Genomic DNA, 26225 nt, shown 5'->3' on the forward strand with positions numbered 1-26225 from the left:
ATCTGCTACCTGATTGGCCTGTAGGAGCAGCCAATCAGGCTGCAGGCAGAAGTCAATCCACAATATAATTGGCCCACAGGTGTAGCCCTGAAGTAGCCAATCACGCAAGGCCCATTGTGTAAATAATGTATATAAGCAGATGGTTTTGGGAAAAGAGCCACTCGTCTTCTCTTCTCCTCCTTGATGACTATGAGCTGAATAAAGAGCATGAAATTCACTCTCGACTCCGAGTATATTTCACTGGCGACGAAGGTGGGATCCTGCTGAGCTGACCGCCACCACGCACTGCACTGCAGAGTGTGGTTGAATTTATTTGGAGATACAACATGCAGCCCATTAGAACACAAACAAGCTGAGCAGAGTTGCAAAGGGCGCTGAGCTCTGGGTTCACTTTGCAACTTATAACTCTAGACCCGAGATTTCAGTGAAGGGAAACTGGCCTGTAAATGCCCTATTGGTACCCATGAGCACACAAAACTGCCTTCTGCTGCCAGCCCATTGGTTCATCCAGCCAGCGTTGTCTGCCCTGGGGACAGCCGATGTGATGTCCTCCACATTGGCAGACTACAACTCCCAGCATCCCTAGTCAGCATGATCAATGGTCAAGAATGATGGGAGCTGTAGAATATCTGGGGAGGGAATACACCACATTGGCCAGTCCTGGTTCTTGGCTGTCTAGCAGGAGCTACGTAAAGGTGCAGATGCTGCAGAACCTGTGATGGGAAATTGAACCCAGGACCTTGCATGGGCAAAGCCTGTTCTCTCAGGCTGAACTTTGGCCTCCTCTTAACTCTGCCACAAGCCAAGCGTTCTGCAGTTTGCCAGCTGGCAGGGGAAAGGTCATTTGAAAAGTCCTCTTTCCAAGATGTTCACAGACACAAACACGCATATTTCCCAGGACACAGATTACTCAGCTGTATTTACAGTAATTGTGGATTGTTAGCAGATCACAAGGTCCCGGTGTGTGTGTGGAGATGGATCAGGAACCTTTTCCACTTGTGACTCGGACACTGGCTCTGTGATTACAATGCCAAAGGAGGCTTCAAATGCCCATCTCCACTTCTCTTTACCAGCTTCTCCCCCCACAGTCATGGTTTCCAAAGCACTCATCAGTAGGCACACCAAAAGGTTTCCACCAAGACACCCGACACACATTTGAAGCACGGGACTTCCCCAAGGAATTCTGGGAACTGTAGTTTTCCAAAGGGTGCTGTGGCATGTAGCTCTGTAAGGGGGGAAACTACAGTTCCCAGGATTCTTCAGGGGGAATCACATGCTTTAAATGTGCTTTAAATGCATGCAGTAGATCTTCCAGCTGAAATGCTAAAATCGACATCGTCCAGGGGCGGAGGAAGGGGGTGCAGTGGGGGGCAGCCCACCCTGGGTGACATCACTGAAGGGGGTGAGAGCGCTGCCCGCCCGTGACTCCCAAGCCTACCCCGAGCCGTTGGGGGAAGGGGCAGAGCTCCACCGCCTTGCTGGCGGCCTTCCCCCCTTCCCTCTTCATTTAGACAGCTCGGGAGAGGATTGGGAGTTGTGGGCGGGAGGTGCACCGTCCCGTCCCCCCGCTCCTGGGCTGCTTCCTGGGGGGGGGGCCTGCCCCAAGCTGTCAAAACAAAGAGAGAAGGAAGGAAAGCTGATGGCAAAGCGGTATGGCTCCTTCCTCCGCCCGCCCAGGAAACACCCTGCCATGGGTGTTCGCTCCATCCATCCTCCCCCCCCCCCATGGGTTGTCTCGCCTCCTGGGACGCTCGCTGCGGCACCCCCCAGGGATGCTGACCCTGCCCCCATGGCCCTGCCCCCCGGTGCACAGCATGCTGGAACAACCAAGTGCTGGAACAACCAAGTCCGCTTCTGACACCAACCAGGGCCCTTCTGGACTGTCGCAATTTTTGAGTGGGATTCGGTCACATACCGGCAAATCAAGCCTGTGGATTAAAGTGGGTTGAGAGCTCTTGAGCAAAAAACCCACTTCCCCTTGCAGCCTCTGAGCCAACATGATCCACCAAGGGCATGAACCCTGCTTCTCCTAAGCTTCCTCTTCCACAGTGAGCTCTGCGAGACTTGCTGTGCTCTGCCTGCCATGTCCACGGCGCTTATGACCCAGAAGGGCTATTAAAACATTGCACAGACATGCCCAAACAAGGGAGGGTGAACATTAAAAGACTAAGCAGAATAAGGGAAGGCTCGAGTGGTGCCAAGAGCTTAAGAGAAGCTTGCCAAGGCAGGTGAGACGCCTGAGCTGGAGCAGGGAAAGGCGGTGAGGCGGGCAGAAGAATATTGAGAGTGGTGCAAACTTTTTCAGAGCAATAGAAGGTGATAAATTCAGATTGCATGACAAGCCGAACGAGCCTCTTCGGCGCTGGTTTTTCTAAAGCGGCAAAGGAAAAGGTGCTCATAGGAGCCAGAATGAGTGCGGTGCCAACCTCACGCCTCCTCCTCCTCCTCCCCAAAGCCACTGTATTACATGCCAGCTTTCAACTCAGCCACCGATTCACACATGTTGAAGCCTGTGTGTAAAAATATAATCTGGAAGCATTCGCAGCTATCAGGCACTCGGCTAACACGGGCTGGAAACAAGTCTTGCAAATGTTGCAGGAATCTTGAGACACAACCGGGGGGGGGGGCGGAATCATCACTCTTCAAACGACCCAAAATGTCCCTCTCTAGTCATAATTGACATTTATTAAGGATTGGAAGCTTCTTGTGGACTTTTTGCATGAAAAAGAAAATATAATAACTGGATTTGAAGATTGAAAAAATACTGGCTTCTGGAAAATAGAATAGTTGGATATCAGTTTGAGTGAATACTTTGAGCAAGTTGCTATAGATAGAAAATCAGAAGTCTTTTCATCGTTTTATCTTTTCTCCCTCTCTTTCCCCCTTGTCTTTTCTTTTCTTTCCCTCTTCTCCTTTGTCTTTGCTTTTGTTTCTTTTTAGATTAGATTTCTTTTATTCTGGTGTATTATAAAAAGATACTTAGTACTGGGTATGTATATCTTTTGGTAAGTATGAATAAGAATTTAAAAAAATGTTAGGAGGCCAAAATGTACCTCTCTGGTTTTTTCACTATTCAAATTATATATTATGTTCCACTCTTACCACTTTGTTCCCCAGGACATGTCCGGGGTGTGGTGCTCTCCACCCTAGGTCCTGAGTGGAGTCACTCAGAACAGATAAAAGAAAGTTTTTTTGTTTTTTTACACAGCGCATAGTTAAACTATGGAACTCAGTTCCAGAGGAGGCAACTCAGCTGGCTGTAAAAGAGGATTGGACAAATTCATGGGGGAGACAGCTTCTTGGGCTTAGCTGTCAAGTTTTCCTTTTTCTCGTGAGGAAGCCTATTCAGCATAAGGGAATTTCCCTTAAAAAAGGGGAGAACTTGACAGCTATGTTCTTGGGGAATCCAAGCTTCCTCACCCAACCCATCTCCTCCCTGCCAAAATCACACCCTCTTCAAACTAGTGTAATTTGGTTTGGTTTAGCCCAAGCAATATTTCCCCTCCTGGGCTGAGAGAGCCTAAGATTCGTAGCAGATCTGTATCTCCGGGTCTGGCAGGGCCATCTTTACCTGGGGGTGCAAGGGGTGCAGGGCACCCGGGCGCAGAATTCCTGGGGGGGGCAGCCTAGGCGCCCGCCACTGAAGCCGCCTAAGCTCTTAACTATCTACCTGTTATGAAATAATAAATAATTTTGATCAAGCTAGGAAAACAAAATACGTATATACCTCGGTATTACCGAAATGTATGCCTACTGTTTCACTAAAGGACTTTCGACTTTGTGCACTGATTTACCAAAGATGCGCTGCGCCAGCGGCGGCGCTTGTCATTCTCAACGACGGCGCTTGTCATTCTCAACGGCACCATGCACGCGGAATTAACTCTTACATCAAAATAATGTGTTATGTATTGTATCGAGCTGCTATGCGGCAGTGGGGTCAGCGGCACATTTGACACAACTGATGTTTCTCCTAAGTAGGTGCCTAAACAATACTTGTAAGTTTAAGTGTGGTGGTCTAGTATGCTTAAGTATAAGTGTACAGTCATACCTCGGTTTAAGTACGCCTCAGCTTGAGTATTTTCAGTTTAAGTACTCCCCAGACCAGACCTGTCTGGAACGGGTTAATCCACTTTCCATTACTTTCAATGGGAAAGTTCGCTTCAGGTTAAGTACGCTTCAGGTTAAGTACAGACTTCCGGAACCAATTACACTCATACCTCGGGTTAAGTACGCTTCAGGCTGAGTACTCCGTGGACTCGCCTGGAACAGATTAATCCACTTTCCATTACTGTCAATGGGAAAGTTTGCTTCAGGTTAAGTACGCTTCAGGTTAAGTACTCCATGGACCGTCTGGAACGGATTAATCCACTTTCCATTACTTTCAATGGGAAAGTTCGCTTCAGGTTAAGTACGCTTCAGGTTAAGTACAGACTTCCGGAACCAATTGTGTTTGTAAACCGAGGTACCACTGTATTGTAAATAAATGAGCAAATAAAAAAGTTTGATTCTTTTTCCTCCGTTCTTTCGTAAACAAGAGATAAGGTGTAAGCATGGTGTCTGACATAAGCATAATAAAAGTTAATTTGGGGGCTAAACTAAATTTAGGGGTGCTGGGCGGATCTTTGCACCCCAGCGGCGCATATGCTAAAGACAGTGCTGGAGCCTGGCATAAGACAAGCATGGAATTTCTTGAAATCAGGGTTATTTAGTTCTGAGTAAACATGTATCAGATCGGACTGCTAATTCTGCTCCTTCATTTGCACCCAAAGGGGATGGGAAGCAAGATTGCTGTTGTCATTTTAAACAGAAAAGGTGACTGAATAAATTCAGGGAAAGGATTTCGCAAACTTACTTCCTCTCATTTAATATCTTTTTCTTATGAACTGCCTTTCCCCGAGCAGAAAGAAATCCACGACTGTGTCCTATCTGCCCTTTATTACAAATCTTCTGCCTTAAAAAAGAACCCCCACACAACAACAACAACCAGGATTGTTATATAAGGCACCTTCTAAATGTCAGCAGCTGCAGTTCAGCCATCAAGTTTATGAACATGTTGATAAAAAGCATGTCCTGTATTTTAAAAAAAGCTATAAAAGAAGAAGGAGAAGAGAATAAACCCTGAAGCCCTGAGCTTGTAAACCTCAGTCGGGAGGAGATACCCATTCAAGGCAAGAGGTTAAGGCAAAATCTGTGCCCTGCCAACCCACAAAATGCAGGAACAAAATAGGAGGAAACTTTTTGAATCTTTTTCAAAGTGTGCAAATCAAGGTCATAACTATAAGCACCATTTCGCTGGCAGATTAATCTGCTAAAAGGTGAGCCGATCAAAAGGGATGGGAGACCATTTTAGAATCTAGTATTGTAGAGATGGAAGGGACCCCAAGGACCATCTAGTCCAACCCCCTGCAATGCAGGAATCTCAGCTGAAAGCATCCATGACAGATGGCCACCCAACCTCTGCTTTAAAACCTCCAAGGAAGGAAAGTCCACTACCTCCCAAGGGAGTCCGTTCCACTGTCAAACAGCTCTTGCCATCAGAAAGTTCGTCCTAACGTTTAGTCAGAATCTCTTTTCTTGACATTTGAAGCCATTGGCTTGGGTCTTATCCTTTGCAGCAGCAGGAAACAAGCTTGCTTCACCAAATCAACCCAGCCATGATGGGCAAGGTATAAATAATAAAATCATTACTATTAATAATATTATTAAGAAGAGTCGCCAGGTGCTATGCGAGCAAGAATACAAGGAAGGGGAGATTAGCCTGCTTCAAACTCAATAAATGTGCTTGCTTAGAACTCGCCACTTTGTTCTGGCCATGAAAAATTGACCTCCCACCTGCTGATCTAACTTTTCCCTCCACTCCACTTTTCCTTGTGTGTCCTGCCTTTTATTTTCTATGCCTGATGGCAGGGTCTGCGAGGGCCACTTTGGGAGACAACCATGGTCTGAAAAGCAGGGTAAATGTGCTATAAGGGTCTCTCCAGACTTTCATCGAATCATAGAATTGGAAGGGACCACGAGAGTCATCGCGTCTCCCTCCCCCCCTCTAATTTTTATTAAATGTTCTGTTTTACAATTTAAAATACTCATTTTACATCCTTAAGATATCAATGACTTCCCTTCTTCTCTTTCCATGGTTCAGTTTACATATCACAAAAATCCCTGCATATTTTACAAAAAACTATACCATTCAGTATTCCATTATTGCATCCATCAAAACTTGCTTATACTGTTGAATTTATCTTAATGTTGCCAGCATTTTCAGCTGTACACAGTTATTTCCCATACAGTTAATGAACGTTTCCCAGTCTTCTTTAAATGAGGGTCATCTAGTCCAACCCCTTGCAATGCAGGAATCTTTTGCCCAACGTGGGGCTCGAACCCACGACCCTGTGCTTAAGAGTCTCACAGCAGGTGTGTTCTGCAGCATGCCATTAAGGCAGGGGTCGGCAAGGTTTACCTTGCCTGGGCCGGTTCACTCCAGCGGAGATCCCACTGTGGGCTGGATCACACCCAGTGTGGTGTAGTGGTTAAGAGCGGTAGACTCATAATCTGGGGAACTGGGTTCGCGTCTCCACTCCTCCACATGCAGCTGCTGGGTGACCTTGGGCTAGTCACACTTCTCTGAAGTCTCTCAGCCCCACTCACTTCACAGAGTGTTTGTTGTGGGGGAGGAAGGGAAAGGAGATTGTTAGCCGCTTTGAGACTCCTTCGGGTAGTGATAAAGCGGGATATCAAATCCAAACTCTTCTTCTTCTCTTCTTCACGCGTGTGCGTGATTTCTGGCATCTGCGTTTATGCAGACGTGATTTCTAGCACCATGGAAGCGAGTCCCCATGCCACGCTGGTTTAGCGCAGCACGCGGGGACTCATCAAACAGGCGGCTCAGTTCGGGGGCAGCTCGGGGGCCGGTTAAACCAGTGTTTTTCAACCTTTTTTGGGCAAAGGCACACTTGTTTCACGAAAAAAATCATGAGGCACACCACCATAGAAAATGTTTTAAAAAATTAACTCTGTGCCTATATTGACTATATATAAAGTAATTCTCCCACGGCACACCAGGCAACATCTCGCGGCACACTAGTGTGCCGCAGAACAGTGGTTGAAAAACACTGGGTTAAACGACCCCCATGGCCCATGGGCCTTAGTTTATGTAAGAAAATACAGGTATTCTGAGAACTGCAAAAAAATGCTAAAGTTTAATAAAAAAACCAGAGGCCTATCTCCTGGGAATTACAGATTTTGGTATTCGGCAAAAAATGAAGGGTATATTTCTATAAGCTACGGCGGCAGCAAGAGTTCTCATCGCGGCAAAATGGAAGAGTATTGAAATTCCCTCTATACATGAATGGATCCAAAAGCTGACAGAATATGCTGAACTAGATGGCCTACCAGAAAAAAATAATGAACCCAAACAGAAATTTGTTTCAAAATGGGAGGTTTTCAAAGAATATTTGAAATATAATTACAGTAGTTTAAACTCAAATGTTGCAGCATTTGAGGAATTTCAGTAATAGTTGCAAGTTAGACGTAAGCGTTAAGCTATATTAAGAAGAAGTTAAATTATGGTAAAAGTGTGTATTGGCAATAAGTAACAGGAAATTGAAATAAGGAATAGGCGGGAGGTCGGGTCTATAGTGTTACAACCAATTTATGTTTTATTGTTTGTTAAGAAAATTTTGTGTTTATTGTTATTCTTGTGTGTAATTCTGTACCTACGTTTCCCCTTTTTTTGTTGTATAAATAAATAAATATACGGCTGACCCTACAACCTCCCCACCCTGCCTCATTCACTCTCAGGCAACTCCACAGCTGTTTTCCAAAACAATACCGCCAGCTACCCATCCCTTCTGTGTTCGGAATGGCTTAATATCTGGTATGTGAGTTTGTTTCTGGGTGTGCATAAAAGTAGGAGGGCCTATTTCTCTGCTGCCATCAGTTCCCCTTCAAATATTTATTGTGACACTTGGCGCAAGTGTGTGTGTTTGTGTTTGCATGCGCTGAAGGGCTCCTAGACATAAAATAATTTATTCCGCAGTCTCTGGGAGAATACATTCGAGAGCAGGCAGAAGCCTGGAGGCGCTCCGATTGGTGTAAACAGATCTCTTTGGAGGACTGAATGAATGTCAATGGCTATCGCTCTTCGCTGTTTGAAACGGGGTCTCGGTTGCGTAATCATTTGGCGTCTCCTCTCCTTCGGGCTTTGGCATCAAGCGCGAGAGGGGAAGTGACAACGAGACATGAGTGCTGTATTAACAGGACACTTCTTCCTTCCTTTCGCCTTGCCAGAGGGGGCCTGTGCCCGCAGCAACCAGCTTTTGCTTCCATATTTACAGGCAAAATGTTATGCTGGAGCGGGAGAATTATTTATGCAATTTCCCTGGTAAAAACAGTCTCAGAGTCTGGCTGCTATGAGAGTGTCGTGGCGCCTGCTCGAGCTGCAGACGGGAGGAAGATCTGTACTGTATGGCCAACAACACTTGGCCAGTGAAAATGTGGATGTGCTTGCATTCCTGAAAGGCCCCTGCTCTCACACCTGATCTCTTTCCCCTCTTGCAGCTCCTCATGGTATTTTCTCTAAGGCTCTGTGCGTTGCATTCATCCAGTCTGCAAACATCTCTCATGTGTCTGTTTTTTCACTCAAATATACTATAAAAACATCACTGTCCTTGAACAAGGATGGGGAACCTTCGTCCAGGGACTAAATATGACCCTCCAGGCCTCTCTGCCTGACCCTGGGGACATTCTGCAGGCCATACAGCCTCCTGAGTCATGCCTCTTGCCAGCCCTGATTCACACCTCATTGAATGTTTGGGCCTGTCTAGGATCACAGAATCATCTAGTCCAGGGGTCGGCAAGGCTTACCTTGCCTGGGCCAGTTCACTGCTGCTAAGCCCCCTCTGTGGGCTGGATCGTGGGCACGCATAAGCGCCCCCCCGATTTCCGGCGTCTCTGTCTGCGCAGGCGCAATTTTTGGTGATGCCGAAGCGAGTCCCTGCACCGTTCTGCGCAAGTTTAGCACAGTGCACGGGGATTTGCCAAGCAAGCAGCTCAATTTGGGGGTGGCTTGTGGGCCAGTTAAACAACCCCCGTGGGCTAGCCGCTTGTGCCCCATGGGCCTTAGGTTGCTGACCCCTGATCTAGTCCAACCCCCTGCAATGCAGGAATCAAACCTCTGGTCTCCCATCCAATTTGAGACCCTGCCTGACCCTGTTTAGTTTTGCAAACATGCTGTGCCCTTGAATTCTGACAATGTTTCCCATGCAGACTGAGGAATATGTCAGCCTTAAAAAGCTGTCAAGGTCCCCTCCTCTCCAGGGTTTTCCCCAAACAATTGGAGACTGTGCCTGCAGGAAGCCAACCTCTCCTCCGCCCTTTTCATGCCTCTTTTGGTTCTGCAAGACCAGGGGGAGTGGTACTTGTCGCAGCAGAAAGGGAAGACACCATGACATCAGCAGGACTCGTCTCTGCCTCTTGGCCTCCCTCCTCTCCTGCTTCAGCTTCTGCCTCTGATTTTGGACTTCCCTCTGCCACCGATTCTCCCATCTCACTAAGCCCTGTTACCTCTTCATCTTCCGACACTCCTCCTCCAAGTCTTCTCTCTTTTCTCCCTCTGACCACTCACCACTGCTCCCCAGGCTCCAAGCCACCAACCAGCCTGTGACAAGCCTGATGAGTGGGGCCTTTGCCCACTAATGAGTGGCCCCCGATGCAATGTTGAGCTGCAGCACTAGAGTCAGCAACTGCTGGGGGAATGGAGGCTAGTCTAACAGGGTGAAGGGGCACTGCCCCATCAACCTCCAACAGCCCTCAACAAGCCCCAACCTGCCTATCATCTGAATTGCAACCAGACCAGAGGGCGGCCACGGTTGCCTGCTTCCTTCTCTGTGTCACACTTGTAAAACTCAGAAGGAAGATGGGGACACAGCCAGAATCAGCTTCCTCTGCCTGCCACTGGCTCCACCTCCGGTTGGCTTTGTGCCCTGCCAGCTGCAATGGGCACCACCCAACACTGTGCTGGTGTAGCTCCCTTCTTTGGTCTAGCTGGGTATGATGGGAGTGATAAATGCATCGTCAGTATTTAAGAACTTGGGTAATTCGCAGCACCACCTCCTTAGAGCTCTGCTTCTGTCTCTGTTGATTTATAGCCGGCCATGACAGGTCAGGATGAGCCACTTCTGCCCTTCTGCTTTCCAGACGCTCACCTGCTCTGAGGACTGCCATCAACTTCTTCTTCTTTGGCGATCACTCATAGCCGAGTAAGATTGTCTTCCATAAACACGGTCTTAACAGTGAGTCCATAAGTGACTGTGGAGGCCAATTCTGGATCCACACGTCCTTCCACAGTGGGGACATAGGTTCCCGGGCAGGAGTTGATCACAGTGTGGATTTGCCAAGCGTGCCTTCCTCTTACCACATTTCTCCCTTTCATCCTGAGTTTGAGCATCTTCAAAGCCCATGACACCTTTGGTAAAGGCTGTTCTCCAATTGGGGAGAATCGCAGGCCAGTGTTTCCCAGTTGTCGGTGTTTATACTACATTTTTAAATATTTGCCTTGAGACAGTCTTTGAACTTCTTTTGTTGACCACCAGCATTTTGCCTTCCATTTTGAAGTTCAGAATAGAGTAGATGCTTTGGAAGACGATCATCAGGCATCCGAACAATATGACCAATCCCACAAAGTTGATGTTGAAGAATCCTTGCTTCAACACTGGTGATCTTTGCTTCTTCCAGCACACTGGCATTAATTGGCCTGTCTTCCCAACTGATGTGGGAAATTTTTCAGAGACACCATTGATGGAATCTTTTGAGGAGTTGGAGATGGCGTTTATAAGTGGTCCATGTTTCACAGGCATACAGTAAGGTTGGTAGTACAATAGCTTCAAGAAAAAAAGCTGGCAGGAGGTGTTGGGATGGGGCCACGAGGGTCCTCTCGTCCAAACCCCTGCAATGCAGGAATCTTTTGCCCAATGTGGGGCTCAAACCCATGACCCTGAGATTAAGAGTCTTGTGCTTTACTGATTGTGCTATCCCATGTCTATTCATTTTTGGGGTGTTTTAATGCTGTGAACACACCTGTGATCATTGGTTGAAGGGCAGGGTATAAATGTAATTTATTCATTTAATTTAATTAGCAGCAGCAGCAGCAACAACAACAACAACAACAAAATATTGCATGGTGTTCTTGCTCACCTGTAAATGATGCCTCCTTCGTGGAGGAACATGAGGGCCGAAATTATTTCCGCGGCGTAAAACCGGGCTCGGGCTTCGTCGAACCGCCGGGATTTCTGGATGTGAAACATCAGGTCCCCTCCGTTCACAAATTCCATGACGAAGAAGAGGCGGTCCTAACAGGAGACATTGAGACACCATGTTCAACGGGAGCCCGTTTGGTAACTCTGGCAATGCACTGAGGCACCACGTCACACGCATTCTGAAATTTCACATGCTGCTTTGATTAAATTCATTTTAAATAATCATGAAGTGTTGGAAGTGTTGAATGCTTGAGAAGCATCGGCAAAGCCCCTATGGGCTGCTCTCAGACCCTCCCTCAGTCCAGGGCCGGATTTAGGTTTGATGAGGTCCTAAGCTACTGAAGGTAATGGGGCCCTTTATATGTCCAGCTGTCCTTTCTCAACAACCAATTGTTGCTTTTTTGGTATTTAATACATGCTATATGGTAATTTATGGACCTAATAGGTATCTAAAACCAGTGATATTTTAGGGAGCAGGCTAGCAGGCAGGCCCATTACTTACATCATTGAAGCCTACACAACACAAAACACTGTTGCTGTATGTAGGTTTTAATTTATTTGTTTTTTATCTTATATTTTGGAAATGAACATCCAGTGGTTTTTGCCTTTAAATTTTTTTGGGGGCCCCAAGAGAGTGGCGTCCTAAGCTATAGCTTGCTTAGCTTATACGTAAATCTGGCACTGCCTCAGTCTAAAAAGAGCTACTCTTGTTTGTTATCTTGCAGAAGAAAACGAAAGCCAGCCAGGCAAGGATCTTTTATCTCATGGTAGGCACCTGAGCACATGAGAAGGGAATTCAAATGTGATCAGCGTTCCCACACCCTGAGAGAGCCGTCCGCTGCAAGTTCAAACACAAAGAGCCAAAGTTAGGCATCAAGTCCAGCCACCTAAAAATTCACCGCAGATATTTGAAATCACCACATGGCTAAGTTTTATCTCAGTTTTATCACACACAGCAGCTGTTCCATTACAGTCCTTTCTACCCACAATGGGCTTCTTAAGAAGGTCACAACTACACTGCAACTTGTGCATGAAGAAGGGTACAACATTTGTAGGGTGGTGGGAGCCGCTGTGGAAGCACTTTCGCCCCATTCAACCCAACCACACCTTTCTTTTCCAAAGTGGAGCTTCTGCACATTTGCACAAAGCAGTGGCTGTGCACAGCACGGATTGGCTAGCTCCCATGACATAACCAAGGCTGTGTATACAACCATACACTTAAATCAAACTGTTCTTTGGAACTGTAGTTTACCCTTCCCAGAGCTACCATTTCCAGCATCCTTAACAAACTACAGTTCCCAAGATTCTTGTACTTTAAATGCATTGTGTGTGCACAGCCCAAGAAACCGTATCCCCACCCCAGTCTCTGCAATTTGGCATTCATGAAAGTGTTTCATTAAAAAAAACAATGAGGGAGAAAGTCACAAATGAATGAATGTTCACACGACACTCTAAGGTTCCCTCCAGGCTGCCAGTACTTTGCAGGAGGAACAGGAAGAACAGAGGAACGTGGTCCATCTTCCTTAGTATTGTCTACACTGACTGGCAGTGACTCTCCAGGGTTTCAGGTAGGGACTTAGCTACATTAGTAAAGAAACAGCGATTTGAATGAGCTTTAAACTTGCAACACCAGGTGGTGCCAGAGAGCAGAAAGTTTTAAAACTCGATTTTTCATAGAGATTTTTTTCTTTTGTTAAAATGATCTAATTTCTTACTTATTTCCTCCACCACCCCTGTGTTTAGATTCAGCCCAGGAGTTTCTCCGAGGCTGGCTGAAGGGAAGCTGAGAGAGATGTGTTGGCTTCAGGGGCGCAACACTATGGGGAACAAGCCCCTCTTGATATGACCCTGCTGTAAGATGTGGGCTGGATCTACACAGATATTTTATAACGCTATGAAAAAATCTTCTATAATATATACAGTGCTACCTCCGGTTGCGGACAGGATCTGTTCTGGAGGTCCCATCGGATCCTGAGGTTTCTGTAACCTGAGGACCACTTCTGCGCATGTGCGCGGGGCGAAACTCAGTAAAATACTTCCGCGTTTACCGCGTGCGCATCCCAAAGTTTACGTAACCAGAGGGTTACATAACCGGAGGTTCGACTGTATATGGAATTTGTCACTGAGCTCTACAGCGCCATCTGGTGTCACATTTTTATAACACACTTATAACGTTATAATATGGACTCATTTGGGTGGGGGCCCAGATGAGTTGTCTTGCCCAAAGACCCCCCAGGAATCAACAGCGCAAGTTTTGAAAACAGCCTTGCTGACCGTGAGCAACAACCACGGCTGCGTACACACCACACATTTAAAGCACATGGCTTACCCCAAAGAATCCTGGGAACTGTAGTTTGTTAAGGGTGCTGGGGGTTGTGGCTGTGTGAGTGGCAAACTGCATCTCCCAGAACTCTTTTGGGGCCCAAGACATTTTGGCACCTGAGGCGAACCACAAAATGGCGGCTCATCCCCCCCTCCCCCGGCCAGGGAAGAAGGGGCGAGTGAGGAACTACATCGGGAACAGCGGCAGCGAGTGTTGCATTCCTTGGATTTGCTGTCCCTCTGCATCCTGCCGCCTGAGGCAGTCACCTCTCCTTGCCTCATGGGTGGGCCGGCCCTGGGGTGGGGGAAGTTGTGTGCTTTAAAGGTATGGCATGGAGGCAGCCTTGGCAGACATCGTGGGGAACGATGCAGCAAAAACTGAGTCTCTCCGAGGGAAAACTAGTAATCCCGTTTTATTGAAAGGCTTGTGAGGAAAGTTAATGCCGAGGGACTCAGAAGCCTGTCCTTTGGCAAGAATATGGTCTGTGGTTGTGAGTCGTTTCCTCAGCTAACCTTTCCTGGGAATTTTTTTTTTTTTTAAGGGCCATGTGACCGGCGTGGGATGCATTTCTCACTTGCGACGCCTGCCACCTAGTGCTCACTCTCAGGAAAACGCAGCCGTTCCTTACAAAGTCAGAAACGGTATTGCAATCGAGACACAAGCAGATTCATCTCCAGAGCTGTCGGCCTTTTGCAGATAGAATCACAAAAAATTTGAGGCAGGAATCACCTTTAGCCCAATGTGGGATTCGAACTCACGACCCTGAGATTAAGAGTCTAATGTTCCACCGACTGAGCTATCCCAGCGGGATCCTCTCTATGCTTATTTGAGAATAACTCCCGGATACCCAGAAAACTCTATGGTCCCCAGGCCTGTTTTATAAGGAAGACTTAGAGCTCATTTAGGAAGGGAGGACCTCTGCGTCCCTAATGCTGACATTGCTGTGGAGGTTGCAAAATACACTTACAGGTGTCTGAAAGCAGCAGTAGAGCTGGGTTAGGAATGGATGGTTCCTGGCCAGGGTCAAGATCCGTTTTTCCGTCAGAGTGCATTCCACATCGTCGTCTTGCAGAATCACATCCTTCTTCAGGACTTTGATGGCATAAAGGAATCCCGTCTGTTTTGTTTTGGCTAGCATCACCTAACCGGGCAGAAAGAAATGTTTTTAGTTTGCAGGGAAAGGAGACACGAGTTTATAAAACTATGGACGCTGTGGGGGAACTGGGTAGAGGGATTTTTTAATCTTTAGAATGCTAGAATTTGAGCTCATTTGGTGCTGGGCAGGGGCTTCTGATTTCTTCTGTTTTTCTCTCACCTTAAAAATAATTAAATATGGGCGCAAATAAAGGTAAAGGTAAAGGGACCCCTGACCATTAGGTCCAGTCATGACCGACTCTGGGGTTGCGCGCTCATCTCGCATTACTGGCCATGGGAGCCGGTGTATAGCTTCCAGGTCATGTGGCCAGCATGACAAAGCCACTTCTGGCAAACCAGAGCAGCACATGGAAACACTGTTTACCTTCCCGCTGTAGCGGTTCCTATTTATCTACTGGCATTTTGACGTGCTTTCGAACTGCTAGGTTGGCAGGAGCTGGGACCAAGCAACGGGAGCTCACCCCGTCGCAGGGATTCGAACCGCCGACCTTCTGAGATATAGGTTAATTAAATAAGTAGTGATGCAAAGAAGAATGGCTTTTAATTGTTGTTGTTTTATATATTGAGTTCCGTACACGATTTAGATATCTTTATTCAATCTTAACTGGGTTGCAAATGTCCTTAAATAAGTAACTAAGCAAGGGTGGAACCAAATGGCCGGGAAGTTGGGTGCAACCCAATTCTCCTTCCCCCCACATGCAAACCCTGTGGAAATGAAATGGAAGTTGCACAGAAGCAACTGAGGAGCACATTCTGCCCATACTTCAGGTGTCAACGAAGAACCCTTACCTTTCCAAAACTGCCCTTTCCCAGAACTCTAATGAACAGCAAATCCTCAATTTTGAGCTTGCTCGCCGAGACTTCAGCCACCTCGTCGCCATCCTTTCCACTCTCTTTTTTCTGTCGCCTCAGCGTTGACCTGGAAACCAGTTTCTGGGAGGGGGAGAGAGAAGGCAGCAAGCCATCACTTATATTATTATTATTATTATTACTATTATTATTTTCAAGGAAGTGCCATAGCTGATGTATTCACACCCACATGACGTTTGCATTTTTTCCTCTGTAACAATGAGGGACAGAAACTTGCTCCGTCCGATGGAGTAATCTAACAGCAACTGTGGGGACTGTTTGGAGGCTTTGCGGTTGAGGCGGGCTGAATACCCGCCCTCAACTTTTGTGGAAACACTTGTCCCTCACAAAGATACTGTATTTGGTGACATTTGGGGGAGGCACATTCTTAGAATTTTCAGGGTCGAAATTAGCACAAAAGGTGGCCCAAAAAATCCCCCTTCATTTGTTTTTTAACTCCTGCAAAAGAAAACCTTGCTGCCACTTCAGGCAAAGGGGGCACCCATATTTCCCCCCCCCCAAAAAAATACTTCTAAAAACAAGGATCTCCAGTGGGATTATCAAGCCTGCTATTATATATTTTAGTGTGGCGTCGTTTTAAAGTGTGTTTGTGTTGTTTGATTCTTTTTTAAAATAAATAGATTTATTTGGTTTTTCAGATTAAAATTTTACAGTCACATATCCAACATACAACATAAAAACAAGATTCCAAGGAATCTCTTGGACTTTCCTCCTCCCCTTTGTGGCTCCTATTATTAATCATTTCCTCCTGCATCTATCTTTTATGATGATCCAAATATTTTACATCTCCATCGTGTCCAGAATTCACTGTTAAACTACAAGTGTTATTCTAATCCTACTAACGATTTAAACTGTTTACAATGGTCTTTAAGATAAGTTATAAATTTTCCCAAATTCCTTATTAAATTTTTGGTCTTCCTGATTTCTGATTCTTCCAGACATTTTAGCCATTTCGGCATAGTCCTTCAACTTCAACTGCCATTCTTCTCTGGTATGGACTTTTATCTTCTTTCCATCTCTGGGCCAATAACATCCGCACAGCCGTGGTCACATACTGTGTTTCTCATAAAATAAGACACTGTCTTATATTTTTCCCCCCCTCAAAAAACCCCCCACGGTGGCTTATTTTCGGGGGATGTCTTATTTTTTCGAGTGGGAGCTAGCAACAGTGCGCTGCGCCGAGCCCCGACCCAGCGGGACCCAGTGAGAGCCAGCAGCACGCGCCGCGCGGGACCCGGGGAGAGCCGGGGAGCAGAAAATAAAAACGGCAAGGCTGCCCTCCCCATTTGTGTGCTGCTGAGGAGAAGAAGAAACACCGTGATCCAAGGAGCACGGCTATGTTGGCAGAGCAGGAAGCAGCCGTGGAGGCGGCTGTGAGAGAAGCGGCGGCGGAGGGTCCGGCAAGAGGTGGCTGCATGGGAGCCGCTTCGGGGAGCGCAGCGCAGCGCAAAGAGCCTGGTGAGAGGCAGCTGCGGCTGCAGGTAAAGCCCGTGATCTCCGTGGGCGAGTGTTCTGAGCGCTGCGGCGGCAGCAAAGAGGCGCCCGATCAGCCCACCTCTCGGCTGATCGTCGGGAAGCCCCCGCCCCCGCAAAACACAGTGAGGCGGCGGCGGGGGAAGCGCCGAGAGTGCCCAGGAGCGTGGCTACAGCGACAGTGATCCCAGCAGCTGCGGAGGTGGATGTGGGCACGTGCCCAGCGCCAAAGCACGGTGGTGGCGGAGGCGGCCACTGCGAGTGGCATGAAAAGAAGGCTGCCAGCAAGCATGCTGTTGCCTCTTGCCAGCTCTTCCGAAGGCGCTTAAACGCCTTCCTTTCCTTGCCAGACCTGCCCCCCCACTACAGCTTATTTTTGGGGTATGTCTTATATTTAATCAACTCATGAAAAGCCTGCCATGTCTTATTTTGTAGGTGCGTCTTATTTTATGAGAAACACGGTACATAAATAGTCTTTTCTGCTCCCTTGGGATTTATTGTGTTGCATGATTCCAATTGTGTTTCACTAGATGTTTTGAACACTGCCTAGGTGTTGCCATCAGCCTCTGCCAACCTGGTGCCTTGAAGGAGTTTTGGACTCTAGCTCCCATCATCCTTGAAAGATCTACATTGGCTCCCAGTACGTTTCCGAGCACAGTTCAAACTGTTGGTGCTGACCTTTAAAGCCCTAAATGGCCTCAGTCCAGTATACCTGAAGGAGCGTCTCCATTCCCATCGCTCTGCCCGGACACTGAGGTCCAGTACCGAGGGCCTTCTGGCGGTTCCCTCGTTGCGAGAAGCCAAGTTGCAGGGAACCAGGCAGAGGGCCTTCTCGGTGGTGGCGCCCGCCCTGTGGAACGCCCTCCCATCAGATGTGAAAGAGAAAAACAGCTACCAGATTTTTAGAAGACATCTGAAGGCAGCCCTGTTTAGGGAGGCTTTTAATGTTCAATAGATCAATATCCTTGACATGCTGGCTTAGGCCAGGCACAGGCAACCTTGGCTCTCCAGATGTTTTGGAACTACAACTCCCACGATCCCTAGCTAACAGGGCCAGTGGTCAGGGATCATGGGAGTTGTAGTTCCAAAGCATCTGGAGAGCATCTGGAGAGCATCTGAAGAGCCAAGGTTGCCTATGCCTGGCTTAGGCTATTGGGAACTGTATCCCAAGGACACCTTCAGAGCCACAGCTCTTTAGAAAAAGCAACACAACGAGTGACTATTCATCTGGCCTGTGTGCTCCTCTGTGCTGCGGGATTCGATTTGAGCTCCTGGCGTAGAGAAGAGGGAAGGGCCAGAGAGAAGGGACAAACAAAGCCTTACCCCATTTGGAGAAATGTTTCCTGGTTGCAAGCCCATACACGCCAGCGTCTTGGCCAGCTCCGCAGCGTTGACGCCGCAGTTCGGTGCTACGTTGGCTTCGCAACGAATATGTGCATTCATTTTGCATACTGAAAGAGGGACAAAGAAAGAAAGGGGACAAAGAGTGAGAGGGGCAGAATCAAACTGAGCAATGCACAAGGTAATATTTCCATATACAGTGGTGCCTCGACTTACGAATTTAATCCGTTCCGAAGGCACCTCCGTAAGTCGAAAAATTCGTAAGTCAAAAAACGCCATTGGAAACGCGATTTCCCATAGGAATGCATTGAAAACAGAAAAATTCGTAAGTCGAAGCAACCCTATCTAAAAATTCACAAGTCGAAAAATCCCTGTCTAAAACCGTCACGGTTTTTTTTCTGGATGTCGAGACATTCGTAAGCACGCAGCCATTACCCCCATTCGTAAGTCGAAAAATTCGGTTGTCGAATCGTTCGTAAGTTGAGGTACCACTGTACCTGAATTAGAAGGGCAGAAGGGCAATGGCATCTGCCTCAGGCACCTCTGCCCAGCTGTTTATGTTATGTGATTTTTAAAATTCGTATACACAGTGGTGCCTCGCTAGACGAATTTAATTCGTTCCACGGGTCTATTCTTATAACGAAAAATTTGTCTAGCGAATCCCATAGGAATGCATTGAATTTTTTTTAAAAAAATTTTTGCCCATAGGAACACATTAATTGAATTTCAATGCATTCCTATGGGAAACTGCGATTCGCTAGATGAATTTTTCATAAAACGAATTCGTCTAGTGAGGCAACCTCCGCTAGAAAAATCCTTTCTTTAAGCGAAAATTTCGTTCGTTAAGCGAGGCACCACTGTATCTCCCTTCATCCGAAGATCTCAGGGCAGTTCACAGCGTAAAAATACAAGATAAAAACATAAAATACATAATAAAAACAAGAACAAAACAAACCAAGACCCCACAAAAAAGCACATTTCGAAGGATATAGGATGTTAATCAGCCAAAGGCCTGGTTGAAGACTTCTCATTGTCAGCCAGTTATGAGAACCTGAATTTGCCTGTCTGTCTGTCTCTTACCCAATTTCAAACTGAGGTGAGTTGAGAGACAGGTAGGTAGCCATGTTGGTCTGACGCAGTCAAAATAAAAATAAAAAATCCTTCCAGTAGCACCTTAGAGACCAACTAAGTTTGTCATAGGTATGGGCTTTCGTGTGCATGCACACTTCTTCAGATACACTGCATAGCTGCCAAGTTATCCCTTTTTTTAAGGGATTTTCCCTTATGCTGAATAGGCTTCCTCGTGAGAAAAGGGAAAACTTGGCAGCTATGATACACTGAAACAGAAGTCACCAGACCCTTATGTATAGTCAGAGGGTGGGGGGGTGATGGGAATGGGTGATGGGCTGATAGGAGTGGTAAACCTGTTGGTGATTGTTAACGACTGTTAATGACTGCAATTGGTCTTGCAGGAAAAAGCTGAGGTGCTAAAGAAAGCTTGATCATGTATAATGAGATAAGAATCCAATGTCTCTATTCAGACCAGGTCTCTCCATGGTTTTAAGCTTGGTAATGAGTTGCAATTCAGCAACTTCTCTTTCCAGTCTGTTTCTGAAATTTTTCTGTAATAAAACAGCTACTTTGAGATCTTGTATAGAATGTGAGTTGAGAGAGAGAGCAAACCACCTGGAGAACATATAGGAAGTTGCCTTATCTGGAATCGGAATATCGGCCCAGCTAACTCAGCGCTGTTGGCTGTGACTAGCTCTCCAGGTTTCAGACAAGAGACACGAGCCCCACCTTATAAAGGACAAGTATGGGGGTCTCATTTGTTCCAGTGCAGGTGCTTACTCCTGGCCGATGCATTTAAAAAACAACGACCCTACTATAAGGTTTTCTTCTGGTTCCCCATACTGAAAGATGATGTTTCATAGGAACAGAGGAAACTGCCTTATTCTGAGCCAGACTATTGGTCTGCGACTGTCTACTTCAATATGGCCAACATTGACCTGGCAACATCTCTCCAGGGTTTCAGATAGCTGACAATCCTAGTCCTATTGGGAGATGCCAGGAATTGAACCTGGAACTTTCTGCATGCAAAGCAGATGCCCTGCTACTGAGCTACGCGTCATGGACTGGTTGGATGCAGAGGAATGCTAGGAGGAACCAGCTGGGGAACCTCCAAGAGAAGAAGGCCCAGAGCCCAGGGATTGGTGGTGGGATGGTGAGTGGTCAGAGGGAGAAGAAGGAGAAGACGGGGAGAAGGAAGTGTTGGAAGCTGGGGAGGCAACAAGGCTTCGTGAGCGGGGAGAGTCTGTGGCAGAGAGAAGTCCGGGGTCAGAAGCAGAAGCAGAAGCTGAAGCAGGAGAGGAAGGAGGCCAAGAGGCAGAGATGAGTCTGGCTGGGGAAGAGTCACGGGTGTCTGCAAGTGCAGTCTACCATTGCTTGGGAAGAACCCTGGAGAGGCAGGGACTTAGACGGCTGTGGGGAGGCAGGGACTTTCAGTCTCAGCAATTGATCCATGGGGCAAGACCTCCCAGGGATGAGTTGCTGTGCTCATTAGGCCTGACACTCAGCCAAGTCTCTGGGTATTGTGTTTTGGCTAATAAAGAGTTAACTCCAACTCGCACAGTGTGATTTACTGTCCACTTGCTCTTGACACCATCGCATCTCCCTCAATTTTAATAGGATTCCAGCCCTCGTGGTTCTGAAGAGTGATTTAGATAGGAACAGAAGAGGCCGCCTAGTTCTGGGTCAGACCAATTGGTCCCTCTAACTCAGTATTGTCTACACCAGGCACCCCCAAACTGCGGCCCTCCAGATGTTTTGGCCTACAACTCCCGTGATCCCTAGCTAAGAGAACCAGTGGTCAGGGATGATGGGAATTGTAGTCCAAAACATCTGGAGGGCCGAAGTTTGGGGGTGCCTGGTCTACACTGACTGGCAGCGGCTCTCCAAGGTTTCAAGCAGGAGATATTCCCAACCGTACTTGGAAATGGTCTATACCACTGAGCCACAACCCTTCCCACTTATGCTCAGTTTGTATATTTGCAAATAAAAGAATTATTACAAAGACACTGTAGTTCTCTGGTGCCAAAAGAAACCAAACCCTAGGGAGCACTGACTAGGGACTTTTCATTGTTTGAGGGGAAGTACAAACTTGAATGAATGTTCAACAGCTTTCCGTAGCAAACAGGAAATGCAAACCATCAAATGAGGAAGGGGCTGTTGGCCTTTTGCAAAAAAAACAACAAGAAGTGAGAAAGTGATATCAATTCTGGCTTACTTTTGCACTGTAGACCTTGCCTCATGATGCCCCAAAGCAAAGACCCACAGTGGTCGCAGAAGGTGGGCACTTTGTAATTGTGGATCCGGAATTTGTGAGGGATGTTGATTCCAAATCTCTGCTCAGAAATCTGAGGAGGTAGCAGCAATAGAGGAAAGGCTGGTTAGTTGGGGAGATGGGAAATCAAGTAAAAATACACACAAGAATATCCTCCTCTCCCTCCCAGCAAAAAATAATAATACCATTAATAGCCAATGGAGGACTACAACTTCCATTGCCTTTCAGAAACAATGCAATGCTTTTCTAACTTCATCCTTTATTTTTTATAGATTGGCTGTCTTTAAAGTCTTAATTCCAACCCTGTGATGCGGACAACTATTACGCCCATTTCACGGGTAGGGAAAGGAACTGGGGGACAAACAAGATGCGGCATCCGCCATGAGCTGGTACGAAGGAGATTTCTTTCCACTGCAAATCGCCATTGCAACTGGGACAAGGGTAAAGGATTGAAGCCGGTCTGTTCTCCCATATACACTAGCAAATAAAACCAGCCGCTCAAGGGCAAACTACTTCGCAAATGTGGGGAGAGCCATCACTCGTGGAGAGCATCTGCTTTGCTTGCAGAAGGTATCCAGGTTAAATCCCTGGCATCTCCAGGAAGGACCAGGTATATCTTCTGCCTGAAACCCTGGAAAGTCACTGCTGGACAATTTTGTGGGCAATTCTGCTCGATAGGCCAAGGGTCAGACTTTGCCTAAGTCAGAGGATTAAGCCCATTGAAGTGAATGGACCTCAGGGGGTTGTGTTGGTGGGCTTCAGGACAAAGGTGGATGTGGAATAGGAACATAGGATGAAGTTGCTCCATCCCCGCAGGGTACACCCATTCCTCTTTTATCACACAAAACCAACAGATCCTGGCACCAAGTACACATGCAAACCCACAGCCCGAAAATGCATTGAACAAAGTGTGTTGCTATATAGAAACAGGCGAAATAATAATAATAATAATAATAATAATAATAATAATAATAATAATAATAAAGGTAAAGGTAAAGGGACCCCTGACCATTAGGTCCAGTCGTGACCGACTCTGGGGTTGCGCGCTCATCTCGCATTATTGGCCGAGGGAGCCGGCGTATAGCTTCCAGGTCATGTGGCCAGCATGACAAAACCGCTTCTGGCAAACCAGAGCAGCACATGGAAACGCCGTTTACCTTCCCACTGTAGCGGTCCCTATTTACCTACTTGCACTTTGATGTGCTTTCGAACTGCTAGGTTGGCAGGAGCTGGGACCGAGCAACGGGAGCTCACCCCGTCACAGGGATTCGAACCGCCGACCTTCTGGTCAGCAGGCCCTAGGCTCTGTGGTTTAACCACAGCGCCACCTGGGTCCCCCAATAATAATAATAATAATAATAATAATAATAATAATAATAATAATATATTATTTATACCCCGCCCATCTGGCTGGGCTTCCCCAGCCACTCTGGGCAGTTTCCAACAGAAAAATAAAATACAATAATCTATTAAACATTAAAAGCCTCCCTAAACAGGGATAGAGAGGTGAATAAACTACATTGCAATAAGCTACAGAACCCCCAATGTGCAACTGTTTACCTTTACCTTTGTGTTCACCTTGTGACTATTGTTCTGGCACGTGCAAGCCGTGACAATGAGGTGGTGGCAGCGCTTGTGCACGACACACGTGCAAACTGGAAAACAGACGCAGGCGTGGGGGGGAAATGGGTTGAAAGAGAACAGGAAGATGAGATCGACAAGAATCACTTGGAAGCCCATTGCAGGTAATGGTCTGTATTACACAAATCAGGGTCGACATCTACTAGTTGCCCTGGAAAAGGGAAGCACCAACATTTTTATCCTGTTCTCAAAGGAGCTGTGGAGGTGGTGGGTAGGTGCTGGACTGGAGTCAAAGCACAGGAGGAAGGGGTAGTCTTAACCATTTGCCCCTGTGCAGATCCCCTAACAGCACCCTAGCTCAGTTGGTAGAGCATTAGACTGCTCTACCACAATCTCAGGGTTGTGGGTTTGAGCCCCACGTTGGGTAAAAGATTCCTGCGTTGCACGAGATTGAACTAGATCAGTGTTTCCCAACCTTGTGCCTCCAGATGTTGTGGGACTACAACTCCCATCATCCCTAGCTAGCAAGACCAGTGGTCAGGAATGATGGGAGTTGTAGTCCCAAAACATCTGGAGGCACACTGGTTGGGAAACACTGAACTAGATGACCCTCATGGTCCATCCCAACTCTACAATTCTAAGATTCTATGAAACCCCCCAAGCTGCCTGTTAACTACAGGGGCAGGGGTAGGATACAAACATCAAGGCAATTGCAACATTCATAGCTGATGACAGGTCTATGTTCCATCAGTTTGTCTAATCCCTCCCCTGCTCTCCCCCCAAAAGACCCTCTAAGTTGCCACTAACTACATCTTGTGGCAAGGAGTTCCATAGGCTCATTGTCCACCACATAGAGGTGAGAAGAAGTGACAGACGGGACTACTCCAGAATAGACTGACCATCAATTGCAACCAATATAACTATCAACAGAGATTCTAGATTTAGGTAGGTAGCTGTGTTGGTCTGACGCAGCCGAAATAAAATTTAAAAAATTGTCCAGTAGCATCTTAGAGACCAACTAAGTTTGTTCTGGGTATAAGCTTTGGTGTGCATGCAAGGTACAGCGGGACCTCGGGTTACAGACGCCTCAGGTTACAGACGCTTCAGGTTCCAGACCCCGCTAACCCAGAAATAGTACCTCGGGTTAAGAACTTTGCTTCAGGATGAGAACAGAAATCGTGCTCTGGCGGTGCAGCAGCAGCAGGAGGCCCCATTAGCCAAAGTAGTACTTCAGGTTAAGAACAGTTTCAGGTTAAGAATGGACCTGCAGAACGAATTAAGTTCTTAGCCCGAGGTACCACTGTATCGGTCCAGTATATCTGAAGGAGCGTCTTCACCTCCATCGTTCTGCCCGGACACTGAGGTCCAGCGCCGAGGGCCTTCTGGCGGTTCCCTCACTGCGAGAAGCAAAGCTACAGGGAACCAGGCAGAGGGCCTTCTTGGTAGTGGCGCCCGCCCTGTGGAATGCCCTCCCATCAGAGGTCAGAGAGATAAACAACTACCTGACATTTAGAAAACATCTGAAGGCAGCCCTGTTTAGGGAAGTTTTTAATTTGTGACATTTTATTGTATTTTAATCTTTGCTGGAAGCCGCCCAGAGTGGCTGGGGAGACCCAGCCAGATGGGTGGGGTACAAATAATATATTATTATTATTATACCCAGAACAAACTTAGTTGGTCTCTAAGGTGCTACTGGACATTTTTTTAAATTTTATATCAACAGAGAGGCAGAGAAATTATTTGGCGATATCCACCTGCGTCATATGGACTCCGAAAGGACCCTTTCAAATCAAAATGGCCTTAGCTGGTATGACTAATGTTGGCTACCAGCACACCCAGAGAGGTGCATAACCTCAGCCTCAATGTCAACATGGGCCCGATTCACCGAGAACCAGCCTTGCGTATATCTCCCATTCATTTTAACAGGGTCTGTGCGGCAATAGAAAATATTTGTGGCAAGTGCATTTCGGCGAGAGAGAGAGACGAGCCACGGTACCTTGGCACTGGTATCCTTGCTTCCCAAATACTCCCCTGTTGGAGACAAAACAGAGAAAACGCATGACTCAGGATCAGATAAAAGAGCCAGAATCAGGTCATGTTTGTACACAACAACACAGTGGCTGGAAAAGCAGCAATGACAGAGTTTACAATGCAAATGTGAAAACAACCTCTCCTTGAGCAGAGTCAGAGCAGACTGATGCAATCACGGCTAATCCTTTTTGCTTCCCTGTCCCCTGGACAGTGTTACGGAAAAATCTGGGTGCGAGGCTGCTCTGCCACCCAGCTTGTTGGGCATGAGCCCGCGGTCCACTGCGGAATGAAAAGGAAGGAGTCCAGCCACCACATGGAGCAAAATAGGATCCCGCTCTACGCTGCGAGCAGGGGGCGTGTCCGGCCCCCTGCTCCACCTTTACCTGCCGCGCTCTGGGCTGGCCAATAGGGCCAGCTGGGGGCGGGGCTACCGGGGTTTTAAAAGAGCGCGGCAGACTCCAGATCGCCCCTTTTCGCCCAGCTGCACCTCATCGGATCTCCCGCCCACCCTCCCTTTAGGTTTCCCCTTAAGGTGTTCTCTTTGACCTTGCTATGGACTTCGGTTGGCCGCCTTGGTTGCCCAAGGGGCCTGGTAGGAGTTTTTTATCCAATTGGCTAATTGGCACCGGCCTCTTGGTTTTTTCGCCTGCCTCATAGCAATTCGTCACAACTTCTTCAGTATTTGGCAGTAGGCATTGGAATATGGAGTTGTCTGGTGTGTTCGAGGACTGGTTGTGGCCATCATCCAACCCTCCTTTTATAGGGGTATCCCCTTAAGGGATCCGGCAGTCGTGGATCCCGTCCTACGCCCTGCTGGGGGCTAGGGCCATGGCACGACCCCCGGTGGCACCAGGGT

General features: G+C 47.3%; 1 protein-coding gene across 2 annotated transcripts in view; it reads right to left on the reverse strand.

Annotated features, from left to right (window-relative positions):
- The window catches only part of PRKCH (protein kinase C eta), a 94076-nt gene that overhangs the window by 27829 nt on the left and 40022 nt on the right, over nucleotides 1-26225 (reverse strand). Inside the window, exons 4-10 of one of the 2 annotated variants that reach the window (XM_060271350.2) lie at nucleotides 25335-25369; nucleotides 23324-23412; nucleotides 21701-21830; nucleotides 18397-18524; nucleotides 15520-15663; nucleotides 14543-14716; nucleotides 11191-11345 (exon numbers count right to left, since the gene is read on the reverse strand). In XM_060271350.2, the coding sequence (XP_060127333.2) occupies nucleotides 11191-11345; nucleotides 14543-14716; nucleotides 15520-15663; nucleotides 18397-18524; nucleotides 21701-21830; nucleotides 23324-23412; nucleotides 25335-25369 (855 nt within the window). Of the gene's footprint in view, nucleotides 1-11190; nucleotides 11346-14542; nucleotides 14717-15519; nucleotides 15664-18396; nucleotides 18525-21700; nucleotides 21831-23317; nucleotides 23413-25334; nucleotides 25370-26225 lie in introns of both variants that reach the window. The other variant, XM_060271345.2, reaches the window with a different exon arrangement.

This window comes from Zootoca vivipara, chromosome 1 (genome assembly GCF_965207765.1).
Source record: "Zootoca vivipara chromosome 1, rZooViv2.hap1.1, whole genome shotgun sequence".
Classification (NCBI taxonomy): domain Eukaryota; kingdom Metazoa; phylum Chordata; class Lepidosauria; order Squamata; family Lacertidae; genus Zootoca; species Zootoca vivipara.